This window comes from Patiria miniata, unplaced genomic scaffold (assembly GCF_015706575.1).
Source record: "Patiria miniata isolate m_02_andy unplaced genomic scaffold, ASM1570657v1 HiC_scaffold_23, whole genome shotgun sequence".
NCBI lineage: Eukaryota > Metazoa > Echinodermata > Asteroidea > Valvatida > Asterinidae > Patiria > Patiria miniata.
In genome coordinates this window covers 5,514,076-5,533,074 of record NW_024037062.1, presented here as the reverse complement: position 1 = coordinate 5,533,074, position 18,999 = coordinate 5,514,076, and the positions used below count along the sequence as shown (strand labels likewise).

The window sequence follows — 18,999 nt, the reverse complement described above, 5'->3', positions numbered from 1 at the left end:
GTCTGATCATTCAGGCAGTGAAAATCAATAATAAGCTACCACACTGCACACTACCAAGATGCTTTTGTGTCAAAATATAAACTAGAGATGTATAGCAATTAAAAAATAGCAACTAGACTTTGCCGCCTCGCATGGTACCGGTAGGTGAATATTGGGGTCCAGGCACACAGACTATTAGCACCAAGTCTGCAATGTTTTCTCTGAAAAGCTGAACTTCTTTTGTGCAGTCCATTCAGGCTATCCTATCCCTGACACCATGCTGTATTTGTACATTGCTAACCTTGCACCAGTTTTTTGATGGTTTCTTCCCTTGTGAATGGCACCCCCTTTGCAGGTATTGGCACAATGAATGGTGAATCGTAGTCTGATGCCTGCTCTTTACTCAGCTGACTCTGGACTGCAGTTTGATCTGCCAAAATATCAAAAACAGAGTCTCTGTGTCACTTGTTAGAGAAACCAATTGAACATGTATACAGCTATTTTCTTTCAATTTTATTGCGCAGTGGGTATGGCTCTTCTTTTTCCCTTTTAAAACCCACATTGCAATACGTATATTTTTATATATAAATGTTCAAACTTTGCAGTCTAAATGTTGTTTTGTCACATGTGATTTAAGGTTTTGTGGTAATAACAAGGAGTTTATGAATGAGAGTTTATACTTGTGAGGTTCTGCATTCAACATTGAAAGCCAGGAGAGTAATTAAAGGAAAAAATATCAGGACTGATGTCAAAATGAAGTTGAAAAGTGGTACCATTGAAAATATGCTCGATGGCACATTGTATTCCGAAAGACTTGTATTTAACTCATTGGAATCTGTTTTGTGTTCATTTGGTTAATAATCACTATTGTTTGGATATGAGTATGGCACCTGTGCTTCTCAGACTTACTCAGGTAAATCAAACCAGTTTTCATGAACATGTAGGAGGAAGGATTGCCACCCACGCCTGGAATGCTCTCATCTTCTGCAACTTCCTAGAAATCAAATGTAAACAAACAAACAAACATGTCAAGAGACATGGAAAGCCAATCAGTAAGAGGGTTTCATGTTTATGTGATAAGCCCCACAAATGTGCTTGGATATCTGGACTTAAGACTGGGCTTCTCAATGTGACCAGTGAGTGACTTCCAATGGCAAGCTTATAGCGCTGGCATACACTATCACTCCTATCCTTTTAACCCCCTTCCCCTTCAAAAAAATAATAAATCTAAAAAGCCAGCCATGGAAAAACACTTACCACAAAGTTTTCTAGAAAGCTCTTGAGATCGCTGTGGCCACTCATTCCTGCCATGATGTCCGGCGTTAGGCCATCCCTGTTCTTGAGCTTCATAGCTTGCACTGCACCAGGACAGGTGATCAGCATGGAGCAGATATTCTTCAGCCCATACTTGGCAGCAAAATGAAGAGCCGTGGGAACTTCTGTAATGACTATATGAGGTAACAGAAGAGCACAAAAAATCAGTAGTTAAAAACTATCAACAGAGTATCAGTCAAATCTGTATCAGTATCAGTCAAATCACTAGAGATGAGTCTGTATCAGTATCAGTCAAATCACTAGAGATGAGCCTGTATCAGTATCAGTCAAATCACTAGAGATGAGTCTGTATCAGTATCAGTCAAATCACTAGAGTAGAGTCTGTATCAGTATCAGTCAAATCACTAGAGATGAGTCTGTATCAGTATCAGTCAAATCACTAGAATGGAGTCTCTATCAGTATCAATCAAATTACTAGAGTGGAGTCTGTATCAGTATCAGTCAAATCACTAGAGATGAGTCTGTATCAGTATCAGTCAAATCACTAGAGTGCAGTCTGTTGTATCAGTATCAGTCAAATCACCAGAGTTGAGTTGGAGTCCAAGTCTTAAGTCGTTTGATTCTAGTCCGAGTCCAAGTCACAAATCATGTGCCGAATTTTACATCTAGGACAATGCATTGTACAAAATGGATGTGCAGGGACATGGACATACATACATGTACATGTTTAGCCGTGATATAAGTAAGTGGTGCGCTGTCACAGAAAATAGGGAAGAGCACATTTAATAGCAAACAACATTATTTGCAACACTCCCTGGAGAGTGGTGTGGTAGTGGTCGTGTACGTACATGTAACATTCTTTAGCAGCATTGCTTTCAGAAAACAAACATCTGAATTATGTTTTTAAAAAGGTCAAGTTTTGGCAAAAACATGACTTGTGAGTCATGTGTCATAAGCGTCAGTTTCGAGTCATGATGGTCGAGTCCAAGTCTGAGTCTTTTGATGATGTAACTCAACTTTTGTGAATTCGCAGCATAAATACTAACTGTATTCTTCTGCAATTCATAATTTTTCAGAGGCAATTGCATATGCCATAACTTATCAGAGGAACATGCAATTATGGACAACTTACTTCACATCAAAACTTTCATATGGAAGTTGACAAATACTATGTGTAAACAACCAACAGGTCACAACACAGAACGTGCAAGACCACAGTCACCAGGGCATGCATTTTGTAAATTCATCATCTCACAAAAACAATGAGTGTGTGTATGTCTATTGCACAAGACATAACATATATAATTTAAAAAGACATCTCAACTAGTAGGTCCACATGTGTGTACCTTGTTATTCCACCTCCAATGTGAAATCTGAAGCACAAGAGCACAACAGCAAAAAAGGCAACTTAATTAGTTAGTTAGCAATTCAGAAAAACTGAAATACGAAAAAGCATGTTCTTTTCAATTAAATTAATTCTAAGGAAAGCCATTTACAAATTTGCACCATCTTCATTAATATATGTTGTTTCAAATGCTCATAGTTCTCATTTTGTGTTGGTTCACAATCTGCTAATGCCCACACAGACCCACAAAATCCCCCAAAATTCTTGGACACCTTAGATGGAAACTAATCAGGAGCATTACCTTTTTGTTCTGCACCGCTCTGACCCACCAGTAAATTCAGTCCACCCGAGGGTAGACATGTTTGGATGTGTTCATACAGCTTATTGTCCAGCTCATTGGCATCAGCTGTGGATATGCCTAAGGCTTGACACATAAACCTCATTGGGTCTACAATGCCTTGTAGGGTCTGAGCTAACTCATCCATGATACTAGTGAAGATAAACTTGAAGGTGCCCACCACGGCCCGATTCGTACGGGTCACTTGCACATCAGTCAGCTCTGCTGGGTGGTCTGAAAGCAAAATATGTACAAGGCTGATTAGATTAGAACTATATGTAGTGTTTCCCATGTACAACAAACCAATCCCATCTACACAGGCTTTATTTCACATCAGTAATAAAAGGCTGCTGAAAATTGCATTGATCTCAAATATACAATTCATTAAATGTTAGAGAATATAATGAGTATGGCTGCACCTGCATAGCTCTGAACAGCCTGTATTTACATTGTGCCTATGGTGTGATGTGAGGCCACTTTCCACAAACCCATGTGTAACTGCATGCCATAATTAAGTATTTCAGGTGATTAAAAATAAAGAAACTATAGGTATGCAATGAAACAACCTTTGAACTACGAACCTTTAGGAAGGTCAACCTGTAGAGTGTAAGTGTTCTTCTGCTTGGCGATAACCTCGCTCTTTTTCAGCTGGCCCTGAAAGCTGACAGTGTACTGGTCATTGGCAAGTGGATCATTGAGCAGAATGTATAGCGAGCCTTCCTCCTGAGAACATCAAATACACAGTGGCATTACAAGTCCATTGTTCACGTGAATAGCCGTTCTGAATCAACTGAATAGAATGTTGTGCACTCTGGAACCAGCTTACTAACGGTAAAGGTAAAGGGGACAATATAATGCTGCTGCTATGGGGGGATCACCACACCTCCTCCACAGCGAGTCTGTTACCTTCCCAGCATGGAATAATGCCAGTACTCATTTAACACCTAGGTTGAGAGGAGTATAAAGGTAAAGCACCTTACTTAAGGGCACAACACACATGGCCACGGCAGGGCTTGAACCCACAATCTCATGATCATGAGGCCTGTGCTCAACTACTAGACCACACATGCCCTTACAAGCTTACTAGGCTTGCCCTCTTTTGACCGAAATGATACATTTATGCCCTATGATGTAATGATCTGTTATTACAGACTGCCCACTGTAGCTTGCCAACAATTGGTCGGCAGTAACTTTGTGGCAAGCAGTGTACATTGTACAACAGCTGGTCAGCATTAACTTAAACTAAGTACATATACCATACATCAAGTGCAAAATAGTCCTTTCTATAGCATCCCAATAAGTTTCCCATCTACACTGTGGTCCAATGGTTACAGTGTTCAACTCACAACAGGGAACATGGTGCTTCTGTTCTTGACACTTTACAACAATTGCCTCTCTCCACCCAGGAGTATAAATGGGTACCTGTGAAGGTAAAGACCAGAATGCGTTGATCTTGAGCTGCTGCACAAACTTTTCTTGGCCTGTATGAACTGGTATTTCAACTGCGCATGTGCACAATGATATGTAACAGGTCATTCGGGATAATCGAACATTCTTAAGGCGCATGAACGCGGTCGCACAACGCTTGCATGTTAATTACCAGCAGAATGGGTGTGGCGTGCGCGTAACATCGCGAAATATCACATCAGCAATGTTATCCCGAATGACCTCGGGTCATTAAAACACCAAACTGGCTTAGTGTAAAAGCGCTTTGAGACTGTTGGTATAAAGCACTATATAAGCACCACATTATTATAAGCCTTTCCAATTGTATATGTACACTGTGCAATATGTATGTGTAAATGCCTGTGTGTACCATGACATGCATTCATGCATGTCGTACATCACATGGTTGAACAATGATCTGCCTGAACTCGACCGGAGACCACACAGCACACAATCAATTTTTTTTCTTCAGTCCATAAATTTAAGTTTGACACAGCAAGAAATATATGTATATGGCCAATGTGGGGATACTCAACTCAGAAATTAAGTGATTAATTTTTGTCGAGGTGGCTCTGTGTGTGCTTTGGAGTTCAATTTCACCATTGTAATAAACAGAACTTTGGAAAGTTCAGTGCATACTGTATGAGGGCATACAGGCTTGCGGCAAGCAGTGTACATGTAATACATGTTAATTCTACAACTTTGAACACATTTGAAAGTTTGTAAGGAAACAAATGAATGTAGGTTCCGTACATATGTACACGCAAACACTAAACATTTTAAAAGAAAGCTAGCTCGATCAGTGTCATTAATGATAAAAATATTGTAAGGTATTTATGCTGAGTGTAAATGGTCCCATATACGGAGGAAACAAACTGTACTTGTAATAGGCAACTAGTTCTTAACTTCAGCAGACAAGTCATCAATGTCTCAAGTTATCATTTGAGAAATGCTCATGCATAAACTTACCCCGCTTCTTGCCCTCTCAGGATGAATCGTGAGGCCGGCACTGCACTGTGACAAATGCTTGGCTGGCAATCAAAGAAAATTTAAGGGGGAATAATAGTCAATCGTGACTTGTCACTTTGCATTTATGAATTCTGAATTTGTTCTTTACACAGTAGGAATACAAATATTACAATATTGACAAAATATGAGGATACACTTACAAAACAAACACTCTTTTGTATTTTTACTTCATATTTCAATAGGTTTCTTGCTGATATGTGAGAATCCATTCAAGTAGCTTAGCTTGCTAAAGCAAATTTAATGTGTTCATACACGAAGCAGATATCATTCATGTGCATTATTTCCCAGCTAAACAGGACATTTTGACCACATATAAATATTTATTAGCGGGTCTGACATGGAAAGGGACTATACTGGCATTTCGTTGGTTACAATGGGTGTCACTTGCAAAAAAAAGCCCAAATATCTTATGATGATCTTATATATCAGCTTGTCATCTCCAGCTGATATAAACGCAAGCCAATGCATCGGCTCGCTTTGTGATAAGGCTTGCTCTCAGGAAGTGCAAGCACACACACCGCACAAACTCACAGGCATAAAACCTCAAAAAGTTTCACACACAAACCTTTTTCAAATGTAGGAAAAGTACAAGTGCATTAATTGCAAGCTTGAAATACAATGATGTTGTGACAGCTCACTAATTGTTTTATTTTTTTTATCTAGCATTCACAAAAGAAATCAGCTGTTCAATTAGTGAAAATCATCTGTAATAGTCTTATATTTGAGGGAATAATTTTGTCTTAAGTATCACCATGAACCTGCACCCAGGTTTGACTTGTAAGCAGTGTACATGTACCTTCCTTCATGTCAACGTATCCCTGACTACTTGGCTGAAAAACATGGCCAGATCCCACAGGTGCCTGTATGGCCATCATGGATTCATATGTCTCCTCTGGCATGTCTGGCTGGTCGGGCACAAAGTAAGTATTCTCTGGACCACCAATGACCTTAGGTTTGCCACCCAGGTTTTCCATGACCATGTAGTCACTCTGGATAAACCCCTCTACTCCATCATTGACCTCAATGTAGGTGTCTTCAATTTCCCCCTGTCTGTGCCGTTCTTTCACATCATTGGCATCATGTAGCACTTTCAGGACCACTTTGCTGATCTCAGCACTGCCAGCCACCGCCTCAACTTGGTACCAGTCCTTACAAAACAGATAGATAAACAAACAAAATCATAATCTGTTTTCCAAATCCACCAATACTTTTAAATGGAACCCAACATTTCAAAAAGGCTTCCTATTTTCGACGGCGTTTTTACGAAGTGACAAAAACCTCTATATCCTGCAAAAAAGGTTATTCCTAGATAACAGCATTTGAAATTAATCCTTTTTTTTTACAAATTTTCGACCAGCTATTGATTTGGGAAAGTTTGCATTGTTAAGTAACATATGCTTTGTTCTTAGGTAATTCAAAGTTGTTTGTTAAAATTCTCTCTTAATTAAACAGTTTTCATTTACTTGTTTACACTTTGTGAAAACAGAAATACACGGATACCTCTATTATTTTCCCCACTATTTTGCACACAGTCTTTGTCACTTCGTAAAAACACAAAAATGTTGTGAGAAATTGTTATTTTTATGTGTCATATACAGCGACCGCGCATCAGTTCTTTTTCAACATCGTTCGCAGGTGCGCACCCGCTCCCATCCCAACGCATGTAGAGCAATGTATGATCCCTCTCTGGCCCTGCTAACGAGGTTACTTTTTGTCACTTTGTGAAAACGAAAAAAACACAGAGTTCAAGCTTTTTGTCAAATGTTTATTTATGATAATTAAGAAAGTAAACAACATTTCGCTTAAAAATTTGGTCAAATTGTTCTTTGTGTCAAATGTAACAAAATGGCCAGCAAAACTCAAAATCGACTCCAAAATTTCCAGGTTTTTGTCACTTCGCGAAAACACCGACGTTTTGTTACCTTATCTGCCCTCCCAGCTTTGTTTTACTAAAAATTAACCATGTTCGTAGGCCTATTTACATGTAATTACCTAGTATTTTATGCACCCTAGAACTTAATTTATAAAATTTAATTTAACATTTTCCTAAGGATTGTGCCTCTTCTACATGACACTGATTTCTCACTGAGGAAAATGGAAGACTTTGCAAAGTGTTGGATGACCATTTCAATGTTGAAATGAAAAGTTTGTAAAACATTTACCACATAAAACCAGATTTGCTATCCTTACCCTGGAAGAGGGCATCTTCTGGTAAAGTTCTTCCATATCTGCATCATCTATCCCACAGATCAGACCCACTGCCTGGTGGATGTGCTCCTGCATCCGAGGGTTGCATTTCTGAAGAAAGAGCGGTGAGATGATGACAACAGTCACCAGCGAGTCCTGGATGCTCTGCAAGGTTCTATGGTTGGTTGGAAACTCAGTGATGTCTTCCGAGTTCTGCTGGATCTCAAAGTCTTTGAAGATGTCAAAGAGATACTCACACCACTGGATGGTGTCCTCAGTGTACAGTATGGTCAGATCAAATGGATCAAATGAACCTTTGAAAAAGAAATAGACACTTGAAACAAATAGGCACAAGAAAAATCTACTACACATATTTAAACTGATCACTACCTTAATTCTTTTTATAATGCAGTGCCATTTTGTAAACTTGAACATGGGTTGGACCATGTCAAAGCCTTGCTTATAAAGATGGAGGTATCATAACTGATTTGTGTGTTGTTATTTTTTAACTGTCATGTGAGTAATAAGTATTTTTGCATGTCAAAAACAAACCTTTGGCAAGTATTCCTTTCATATTTTGGCTGACTACACATATACCGCTACGTTGCCAACCACTACTTGGCAAATCCTACATCTGTGACGCAGCAAAGAAAAGTTTATAGCAGGGACTGAGCATCTGATGGAATCCAATATAATAGAATCCAATAGGAGTCACACACTAAATGATAATGTCAAACTCATCAAAACCCAAGACCTAGTTTAGAAGTACTTTGAGGGATTAACAGGACTTGATGTCCCACTTTTTGCTTCATGTGCAAAGAATGTGCCCATGTTTGTCTTTGCACAAGGGTTTGATTGGAGAGGCTCCAGGAAACCTCCTCACCAATATGACAATGGACCTGAGTAAAAATCAATATGCCCAGGGACCCGAGTAATAATCAATATGCCCTGGGCCCTGAGTAATAATCAATATGCCCAGGAACCCGAGTAAAAATCAATATGCCCTGGGCCCTGAGTAATAATCAATATGACAATGGACCTGAGTAATAATCAATATGCCCAGGGACCTGAGTAATAATCAATATGCCCAGGGACCTGAGTAAAAATCTATATGCCCAGGGACCCGAGTAATAGTCAATATGCCCAGGGACCTGAGTAATAATCAAACAAACATGCACATGTACCCCACAGCCTCTCTTACATGTGTTCCTAGATGGGTATAAATTCATCTAGTGAGTTTCAACTTCTAAAGTGTTTACATTAGAATTTGTACGAGGGTACTTGAAAAGAATAGCTGCAGTGCAGGAAAACATATTGCATGATCTTATCAAGGAAGCTAATGCAGTACAAGGGTTTGCATAAACTCACATAATAATACACGATACATGTACCGTACATGCATACATAATGTGACGACTTTACTTAAACTATCCAAAATGATCCGAATATATTTAACAAACTTCTTTTAAATAACTTACTCTCCATGTTGGCTCTGTGTTATAACTTGTTGCTAGTAAATACAAATCAGCATGAAGTCACCAACTCACTTGATCTGAAAGAAAAAATACACGTACATGTATGTATGTCAGCAATGACATCTTTTCATTAACAATGTAATGTTATAAAAAAAACTTTGCAAAGCAGCTTTGTTGGTGTAGCGCCAGTGCAGTGTACTTAAGGTCATAGGTTATCTCACCCTTTTCATGTTTCATTCTTTACTCTAAAGTAATGTCCGTAAACAATTGCACTGTGAGGTTTGCAAAAAGTAGATCCAGTATTTTGTTGTGTAACATGCTGAAGTTTGTAGAAATCTGATGGCAATTTCAAATCATAGCCATCAAATTCTCTACAAATTTTGAGTCACTATTAGGTATAAAAGTGCTGTGTATACAGAAAGATTACCATTCTTGCTGTATTATAATCATGTTGACCAAATATTAACCAGTACATGTACAAGTTTACATGTACGTACATTAGTTTAAATTTTGCACATGTATACAGTATTTATAATCTATGCATACCAGTACGCTTACACAAAATAACATTGTATATTTGCCATCAAAATAAATAATCAAGCTTAGAAACAACTTTCAACATTTCCTGCAATCTTTGATGAAATCAATTTCACTTTTCAATTACAAATGGTCAATAAATAGTCAAGGTATAAAACAATTTGAAAAATCACCTTTACTATGCTATCAGTTAGAAATTCTACCGAGTACTTGCTGAATAAATAGCCAAGATCAAAAACAACAAACTTCAACTTGTATGTTTTATTCCAACCTCAAAAAATCTCTCTCTTTTTTCTTTTTTTTTGACCTGAAAAAAAAACACCAGGTTTTATTTTGGGCACAAACAGATTGGCTTTGCGAGAAGACTGGCTCCTTGTCTCGATACTGATTGTGGGGCATGAACCAGCCTATCCAACGAAAATGGAATTATTTTAGGGTCACCAGTAATTCAAAACTTGTGTAAAGTACTGATTTAATATCGAAACTTGGGCCAAGTTTTTTTGGTCGATGTATATATCATTAAAGGTGAGTAACTTTTGTATAAATTGCTAGAAATATAGCAATAATTTAGAAATTGAGTCTATTTCTGGAGGTGAAACTTGAAAATAGCACGGCAAATGCAACTAGAAATATCCATGCCTTATTTTACATATACCAGTATATATGCAACTATTGACCATCTAATTAACTTTTTCAAAAGTTTAGTTCAAAGGTAAAGCATGTCATTTCTTTAATTAAAGAACTGTAATTTACAGGGGTCAGAAATCATTCCACGTACAACAATGATGAAGCCTGGGCACAGTACAAGCAAAACAAATACAAAATCTACAGAATTTTGAAACAGGCAAAAACGATAAACCACAATAATTTGTGTCCTGGCCTTATCCTGGATGTGATATTTGGTCAGCATGCCATAATGATCACATGCTTGCTATTCAGGGCCAGGGATGGCAAGCAATCTTGTTCCTGCTTTGAAGGAGGAAATCCTTCAATTAATAGTCATGATAGTATGGTGATGCATCGTTGCCTTTCATGGTTCTGCCCCATGACATGTACACGAGTATGTTATGTGGCCTTCGCAAAGTCAGGAAGTTTTGTCACAATTCTGGGTCATCGTCTTTTTTTTAGGGGAATGGGGGGGGGGCTGGTGGTTGAGGACTTTTTGTGCATTATTTTCAGTGTAGTATTAATAATACCCCACAATTTGTGGCTGAGCAAAATGTAAACTGAACTTTGCCTGAATGCATACATGTATACATGTGGTAAATGTAAATCTTAGGCCGAGGAAAAAATGTGTATTTACGGTAATGCCCAAAAAATTATCCAAATAGGTTAGGTAGGAAAATCATTTCCTTTTGTAATTTGTTTTATGTTTGTCTGCTGGTCTTTTAAATACGTACTATGTTTACTGTAGGGTTTTATTGTTTTATTAACCACTAACACACATAAACCTGGCACCAGAATACATATTTTCAAAATATAACTTTTGAGGTAGGCAATTTGGCTTTAAAAAATCCAGGGTACAATGTAGAGGTTACTGTAAACACACAAAAAATTGACCATGCCTTATTGAAAATGATCATATTTAAACAAACAAAAACATTGACCATGTCAGAACAGCATCAGGTTGGAGATTCGATGTTTAAAATATGAAAAATGATGTATTAGAATAATACCCTTGTCCCAATAAAAGTATATGTTCCTAAATAGTCACCAAAAGCCTTTGTACTTTGCAGGGTAATGAATAAACCTAAGACATTAATTGTACTTATGTATATATATATATCTTACGATTCTAGTTTATTTTGGAATAGGGCCAAAAATGTAAGTGTTTTAATATTTATTTCCTCTTCAATGTAGTATTGTGAAATACAAGAGGTGAACAATAGGCAGTACATGTAGTCATGGCAAAACCTAAGATAAAGTTCTACTTTCAGTAGTACAAGTGCATGTTATTGTTTTCCAAGTTGAAATGGTAAAAACAAAAGTACATGTATAGCTTTTGTGAAAATTTGGCAAATCCTATGACACCCCCCCCCCCCCGAAAAATCAAAACCCTTACCAGATCCATCCCCCCCCCCCCCCCGGAAAAATCAAAACCCTTACCAGACCCTTCAAATCCACCAACAAAATTTGAGGATTGGACAGGATTGAGGAAGGTAGAGCCTATAGCCACTATACTTACAATATAATGTACATGTCCAGTACTATTATTATGTGCTAGATGCCTCTTCAAAGATATTTGGATTTCTGCACAATGATTGATTTAAAGTTAAGTTGGGACTAAAAGGTTTTTAATGAAAGTTCCTGGAAGTTCTATGGTTAAAACATTCAAAGAGCCTATCAAACAGAAATTAAACAAATAAAAGAATTAAATACCGGTATATGTGTACAATGTACATGCAACATCCTAAAAACAGCAACAGATATGCAACCAAACATTTGCCTACGATAAGATGGAATTCGTGTCGGGGTCTTTACCCAACATATAAGACCAACACACTTCCACATAATGACCCTTACATGACCACTGAGTCATAAACAGAAAGCAATAATTCATTAAATCAAAGGCGGGCTTCCTACGGTCAACTACCTCTTGAGGTTAAACTTCTCTCCAGGACACGAAATACAAGAAATAACGTGTCAAAACTGACTCTAAAGCCAACTACTGATCAGGACAATTACGGTTTAGTACCAGAGATACATGTAGTCTCTATACTCATATGGGAAAACATTGTAAATATTCAAAAGTTGGTGGAAAAATTGGAATCAAAAGGAAGAAACGCTACCAATTTTGAAAAAGAAATACAGAAAGCAAAATGTCAAGACTTAGTACCCATCAGCTTTGTACCCAATCACAAGAAGTAGCATTGGAAAGAAACCATGCCAGCCAGATTTATGAAAAATAAATACCGATAGTCCCTGGCAGTGCTAGGCTGCGATTTATTTTTCCATACCACACATTCACTAAAGTACTATATATATATAGAATTACAACTCAGCTGAGCAAGTCACTGCTGTAGTCTAGTGGATACTTCATTGGACTGTACATCTGTAGGTCATGAGTTCCAATCCCATTGGCTGTGATTTCCCCCCCCCCCTTTTTTTTTCTCTTAAAAGTTTTTTGTAAGTCATTTGGACAAAGTTCCTTTTGCTAATTTGTGGTTTGGAGGATTGTCTTTTCAAGGGAAATAAAGTCTGAGAACTTGACTTCAACTCAAAGTGCTTTGATATACGCCCATAGCAAATATGTGTTGTGGAAAAAAATGGAACAAAATCGCTGCCTGGGTTAATCCTTTTTGACATTGCATTGGATGACAAAGGAACATTGCAGTTTTTACGCAAACCTTTGTTGGCAGCGAACTAATCAAACTTTAACATTTAAAACACTATTTTCTTCATCATTTTTTCCAAGGTTAAGTGATCATCGATTCACCTGTGGAACAAATGTGATTGGTCAGTGTTGGAGGCATGAGCTTGAAATCTTTATTCTGATTGGTCAATATTGGAAGGATCATGATATTAATATTCATGAGTAAAGAAACTAGTCTCTAACAAAGTACCCCAAAACTTTCTTCATTTTAATAGGTTTTAAAGAATGATGTTTAAAATAATCATATTTCAATTTACCAATGCAACAATGTGTGAAAAGATAATAATAATAATAATTGAGGAGGCTAATCATCCTTACTGGCAGCTGGGATGCTGAATTGCGAAGGACGCAGCTACAACGTGGTCGGGCCACTGGCACATAAAGGCGCCTATGGCTGCCGGCCACATCGACCCATATATGACCATGGAGCACAGCCTGAGATCGAAAATGTTTGATTTTTCCGGAGGGAGGAAAACCGGAGGGCCCGGAGAAAAACCCTCGTGGCACAGGAGAAAACCAATGCACAACTCCACTCACACGGATCCGTGGCCAGGATTCGAACCGTGGTCACCTTGGTGAGAGGCGAGCGCTTTACACACAAGCCACCCTTACCACCCATGATCGCTAAATTCTCGATACATAATGAGGACGAATCAAATGAAAGTTGTAACTGGTTCAGGGCTCCATGGGTTTGTGCACAAATTGTCTGTTTTGTTTGTCATCCAGACCCAAGATGCATTACAAATATCAAAAAGATTTTTAAAAAAGTTTGTGTCAAATCACATCGAGTATCAGAGTAATGCGCCTATCAAATGTCCCCCCCCCCCCCCACCCGCCCAAGGTCTGACGTCGGGATTTGGTCACATTTTTCATGCCCAAGGGTGGGGAGTTTGGTCACTCAAAAACATTGTTACCATTGGCGTACTAGGCCTATATGGAAAGGCAATCGCTAGTGCTCCCACATATGTATGTTGGAGATTGTCACTTAAATTTTGCCCTAGGGTGGGGATTTTGTCACTTAAAAAGTTACAATCCCACATCTTGGGTGGGACAGCCCAGGGGGGGGAGGGACAATTGATAGGCGCATAATATTTACTGTGCAGAATAAATATTTTGTGCGTGGGATATTTTGTTTGAAAATCATTGAACAAATCTTCATCAATGAAAGAGCCCAATTGCATTACATTTTTCATCCCCTTTGACTTCCAGAGAAACAGTTCATTGTCAAAACTTTCAATTTACTCAGATGACCATGAATGATAAGTTGAGCGAAAATAAAAGTTAATGGACAGAGTTTCATACCTGGACATCACTTGAAGCTTGACCTGCTTGACACCTTGTGCACAAGTACATACTAAATATCATGAGAGTTGAGACTGGTCTGAAATAAAATCCAAGTGTTTTCTCACTCTCAGTATTAAAGGGTGGTAATCCTTACTTTTAGAACCCCATTCCTATATAAGGTTAAAAGACTCACCAAAACAACTGACTAAATGACACTCGAAAGTGACATTCTGGTATTTCTTGTCGTATATCTGAACAGTATGACACCTTCTTAAATATCGGCAGGATTAATTTTGTGGAAAGAGGCTGGCAGGGCTTTGATTTTAGAGGGAAATTAAGGGGAAATACACGACGATGATGAACAGAAAACTGACTCAAAATCCAAGATGGCAAACTGCAAAAAGGTTTGAAAATCACATTTTCTTACAAAGTGCTTTCAAAATTACAACTAACATGAATTTATCGGAAGAAAAAAAGACTGCTTTAGCCTGAAAAAGTCACTTTGGTACTGGACAGTCATCTGCAAAAGAGGTTTTGAACAGAGCTCGTAAAAAAGAGAGGTGTCCTTTAAAAAGGTAAGGATTATCTTAAATGCTTCGAAATTTTCCCTGCCAAATTTGACTTTTTTGGATATGTCAATGTATCATGTTATCGCTTTCTGATGGCTGATACAGGTAAGTCACTGCAGGGAAAAATTAGTGATGTCCATGAATGGAATTCTTGCGGTACCGGGGGATTGGGATAGCCTATCAGTTAGTATCAATAAAGTAGTTTGCACAGTATTCTAGTTTCTACAGGAGTACAGACATAGAGATACGTGCACGGCCCGCGAAAGGTGGGCATGCGTTGCGGTGACGAAATAAGGACTGTGTAAAAAAAAGTTACTTATAAAAGTTATAAAGAGTATATAAATGCTTACCGGAATTCATCAACTAACCGCCATGACAGATAGAATTGCGACAATATCTTCCATTCATGATTCATGTACGTGCCGGGGTCGACAGACGCCGTCGTTCTGACCGTCGTTCTGACCGTGTCCGTGTTCTGACTAAATTTCTACCATTTCCTGGTTCATCGCTTCAAAGTTCACGGCCGGCCGCTGGTCACATCAACAAGTGTCGGGCACCCGTATTTAGTTCCTCATATTATGTATAACGTTCGCGTAGTTGGTATACTGGTGACTAGACTAAGCGACAACTAAACTTGGCTTAGTCGTTTGTGCACTCTATTTCGGTCATGTCAACCAACAGTAGGCCTATCTCAGTTCCTGAATGAGCTAAATTAGAAAACCGCGGAAAAACGTAGGCTTCGGTAATCTTGAAAACACACGAACAATTGATATACAAAAGTTTGAGGGGGCTTCAATAGGTTCATTATATAATGCATCTATCGTTGATTGCCGGGGATAGGAAAACGGGATAACCGTGCAGAAAAAACACTACTAAACCCCGGCCCTTGGCAGCTAAACCCCCGCCCTCTTGATCCAAACGTGGATCCGCCCCCTGGTGAGACGTCACGAATACAACAACATTCATGCCAGTTGTTGCACCATGCCTGTGAATACAATTTTTGTGTTGAGCGTGGAAAACAATCAGTTGGAAATTGAGCACCAGGTTTTGGGGTTTTTTTTTCCTTCAGATCACACCCATAAAAGAAATTTATTGTCACTTTTGCAACCGCAACGATCGTTTCTGACCTCCCACTACGCAAACTCGTAAATCCCGTCATGATGAAAACAATCGTGACAACTGAACGGGGAAATCCCTACTGCAGTCAGTTCAGAGTAATTGTTTAGTTTAAAGCCTTGTCAATATTTGATAACCTGGTATCAATGCAAACAACACATCTGTCGGGTTCAAAGTCTGCCGGCCGCAGAATTTGCGATTTGCCAATTGATAAAGTTTTGCCTTCTTTAATTACGTATCCGGTTCACTGGTCGAAAATTTAACTTTTAATCAGCCTTAATGTACAATTATTGATTCCAAACAAAAGGGGAAATATTGCAAACCTTTCTGCTTGCACTGCACGCATTAAATCGAACTTCCATGACATGCATGTCCAATAGCGAAATAACTTTTGAAACAGCGCTGTTTCCTGATCCAGAAAAGCCGACAAAAACTCCAAGTACACAAGCAGAATTATCAATTAACATTCTGAAGCTTCTTGATATGATTATGAGTAAGGGTGTCTCAAAAAAAGTAACCAATAACAAAGAGACAATATGAACAAGCCATTAATTCCACTGTTTTGAAAATGGTATGTACAAACCCTCTTGGGACAGTTTGGGGTAAAACATTTTGCACAAACCAGACAAAAGACACTGTCAGGTAGCTTCAAGGGATATTGACGAAAACATGAACAAAACATAATTTCATCAATTTGTGATCTTGTGCCGCAGGGCTAGGTGCATTTCCAACATTGAGAAAACGGTACACGATCTTAAAGTTCCAACATTTGTCCGAGGCGGGCACGAGACGGTGGCCCAGCCCACAGACCCATTGCCATCGGGGATCGCTTTCAGGAACTTTCAGGAAAGTTCAGACTATAATTGTATCGACGTCTGAACCTTCTTAAAATCGTTTTTAAAACACTGTTGTTGTTTTTTGTAGGTTTAACAACACTATCAAAATCCCGGCCCCCGCTAGATACGCCACTGATCTCCACTAGGTAGCGGCGGTCAATTCCGTGAGGTAACCATTACGCGATACGAGGGTTTCGACTCGATTTTGTAAATCGATACATGCACAGCCACTCACGGGGAAGGGGGGGGGGGCAAACAAAATCAAAAAGGAAAATGTGTTGATTGTGTCGATCAAGTTCATAGAAGGCATTGTTTTGTACGTGCAGGAATTATTGTCCATTTTTTATTGTGGCCTTGTGATGATGGTTATCAATGTTCCGTGTATCAATGTTCCGTGAGGCCAGTTTGCCACAATTTATCAGGAAGAAGGAAATTTGGCACATAAAATTACTGGAATTGCAACGGGGAAGCAAATCTGCGGGTCTAATGGAGTAATGGTAGGAAATTATATATGTCCTAAGGAATTAACCATTAAAGGGGTGAGCCCTCCCCCCCCCCAACCTCCTCCATTATTTGCCGCCGATGTCATCGCCAAATGATTTGATTAAAGTTACATGACCCGTGTAAGCCCAACCTCGTCCCCAGTGCTTACTTTATTTCCAACGTTGTTTCCAATAGTAAACCCTGGATAGGAAACTTCCTTCCTGCATCCTGATTCGATACCGCAATTGGCTAGAAATGGATTTATATCGTGTACTTGGTGTTGTTATCATTCGTGCAGTACGTGTTTTCGCGATCATTCGTCCACGTCTTCTCGAAAATATTCATTTCCTTTCCAGTTTGTTAATATTAATATGAAATGCGATACTGCATGTTGTCTCGTTAAGATCGTAACAGTTTAATAAATTAGCCCGACTGCGTCTGGCCGCACAGTACTATCGCAAGCTCTGTAGTACGGCCAGACGCCCAATGCTTCCACAGAGACTGAATTTTTTTGGCCGCTGATGTAGCGATTTTGCTACAGATTTCGATCGAGATTATCTTTTCATCCAGGACACAAATTTCCAAAGTTCAGGTTCTTAGTCGTAGAGCAACTCATACCTTTTCGAAAAAACGTTCTTTGGTTTCAATATTTTCATCCATCTGGCCAAAAGACGACTTTCAGTCATCATCTTCCACAAATATCGTCCCGAATATGCTCCCCCATGCGATTTCAAAATGGCGGCCGCGCTGTAATGTATGCATTTATGCAGTCACGCTTGGGCAAGATAATGAATATGCATTATTTAGTTCATGACCTCGTGTTTGTATGGCCAGCCGCGCCGCGCGCCCGACAAACGTCATAAACTATGATGCATATTCATTATCCTGCCCAAGCACGCCTGCATAATGCATACATTACAACGCGGCCGCCATTTTGAAATCGCATGGAGGGCATTTTCAGGACGATATTTGTGGAAGATGATGACTGAAAGTCGTCTGTTGGCCAGATGGATGAAAATATTGAAACCAAAGAACGTTTTTTCGAAAAGGTATGACTTGCTCTACGACTAAGAACCTTAACTTTGGAAATTTGTGTCCTGGATGAAAAGATAATCTCGATCGAAATCTGTAGTAAAATCGCTACATCAGCGGCCAAAAAAATTCAGTCTCTGTGGAAGCATTGGGCGTCTGGCCGTACTACAGAGCTTGCGATAGTACTGTACGGCCAGACGCAGTCGGGCTAAATTAAAATGAAATCATGTTTTCGTAACTCACGCCATGCTCGCGCTGCGACGAATTGATTCTGTTTTTACCCCAGACACCGCATACAAACACAAACGCAAATGTAACGCACAGGCAGGCACCAGACTACTCCTAATTTGCATACGTGTTCAAAAATCTTGCACATGCAAATGATCCAATACCAGGGGTGAGAGAGCAGGTAGTGGTGGGCGCGTACTGCTCGACACCCTGGGGACGAGGTTGGTGCAAGCCCTGATGCCTTTTCAGTTTTATTACTTTTCAATAGACTTACTAGTTTATTTGAATGAATAAACATGGCCGTTGAACATTCTGGTGTTATGTAAATTATTTCTTTGTGTAAGGAGCCATAATATGTGTACGGATAAAGAGTTAAGAGTCATTTCGTGTAAATACTTCAAATAAGTGTCCACGCTAAAAAAATTGAATTTTTTTGTACTTTGTTGGATGAAAGGACTTTGGGAGCAA

The 18,999-nt window shown here is 39.0% G+C and overlaps 1 protein-coding gene across 4 annotated transcripts in view; it reads right to left on the bottom strand.

Moving 5' to 3' along the window:
• The window catches only part of LOC119731123 (B-cell scaffold protein with ankyrin repeats-like), a 40,355-nt gene extending 24,946 nt beyond the window's left edge, over positions 1-15,409 (bottom strand). The window contains exons 1-10 of one of the 4 annotated variants that reach the window (XM_038204140.1): positions 15,187-15,409; positions 9,077-9,150; positions 7,602-7,912; positions 6,208-6,559; positions 5,352-5,413; positions 3,518-3,659; positions 2,901-3,170; positions 1,237-1,427; positions 889-973; positions 281-409 (exon numbers count right to left, since the gene is read on the bottom strand). In XM_038204140.1, the coding sequence (XP_038060068.1) occupies positions 281-409; positions 889-973; positions 1,237-1,427; positions 2,901-3,170; positions 3,518-3,659; positions 5,352-5,413; positions 6,208-6,559; positions 7,602-7,912; positions 9,077-9,083 (1,549 nt within the window). In that variant the 5' untranslated portion in view covers positions 9,084-9,150; positions 15,187-15,409. The remainder of the gene's footprint in view (positions 1-280; positions 410-888; positions 974-1,236; positions 1,428-2,900; positions 3,171-3,517; positions 3,660-5,351; positions 5,414-6,207; positions 6,560-7,601; positions 7,913-9,076; positions 9,151-15,186) is intronic. The other 3 variants (XM_038204142.1, XM_038204143.1, XM_038204144.1) reach the window with 3 other exon arrangements.
• Positions 15,410-18,999: the final 3,590 nt, after the last annotated feature.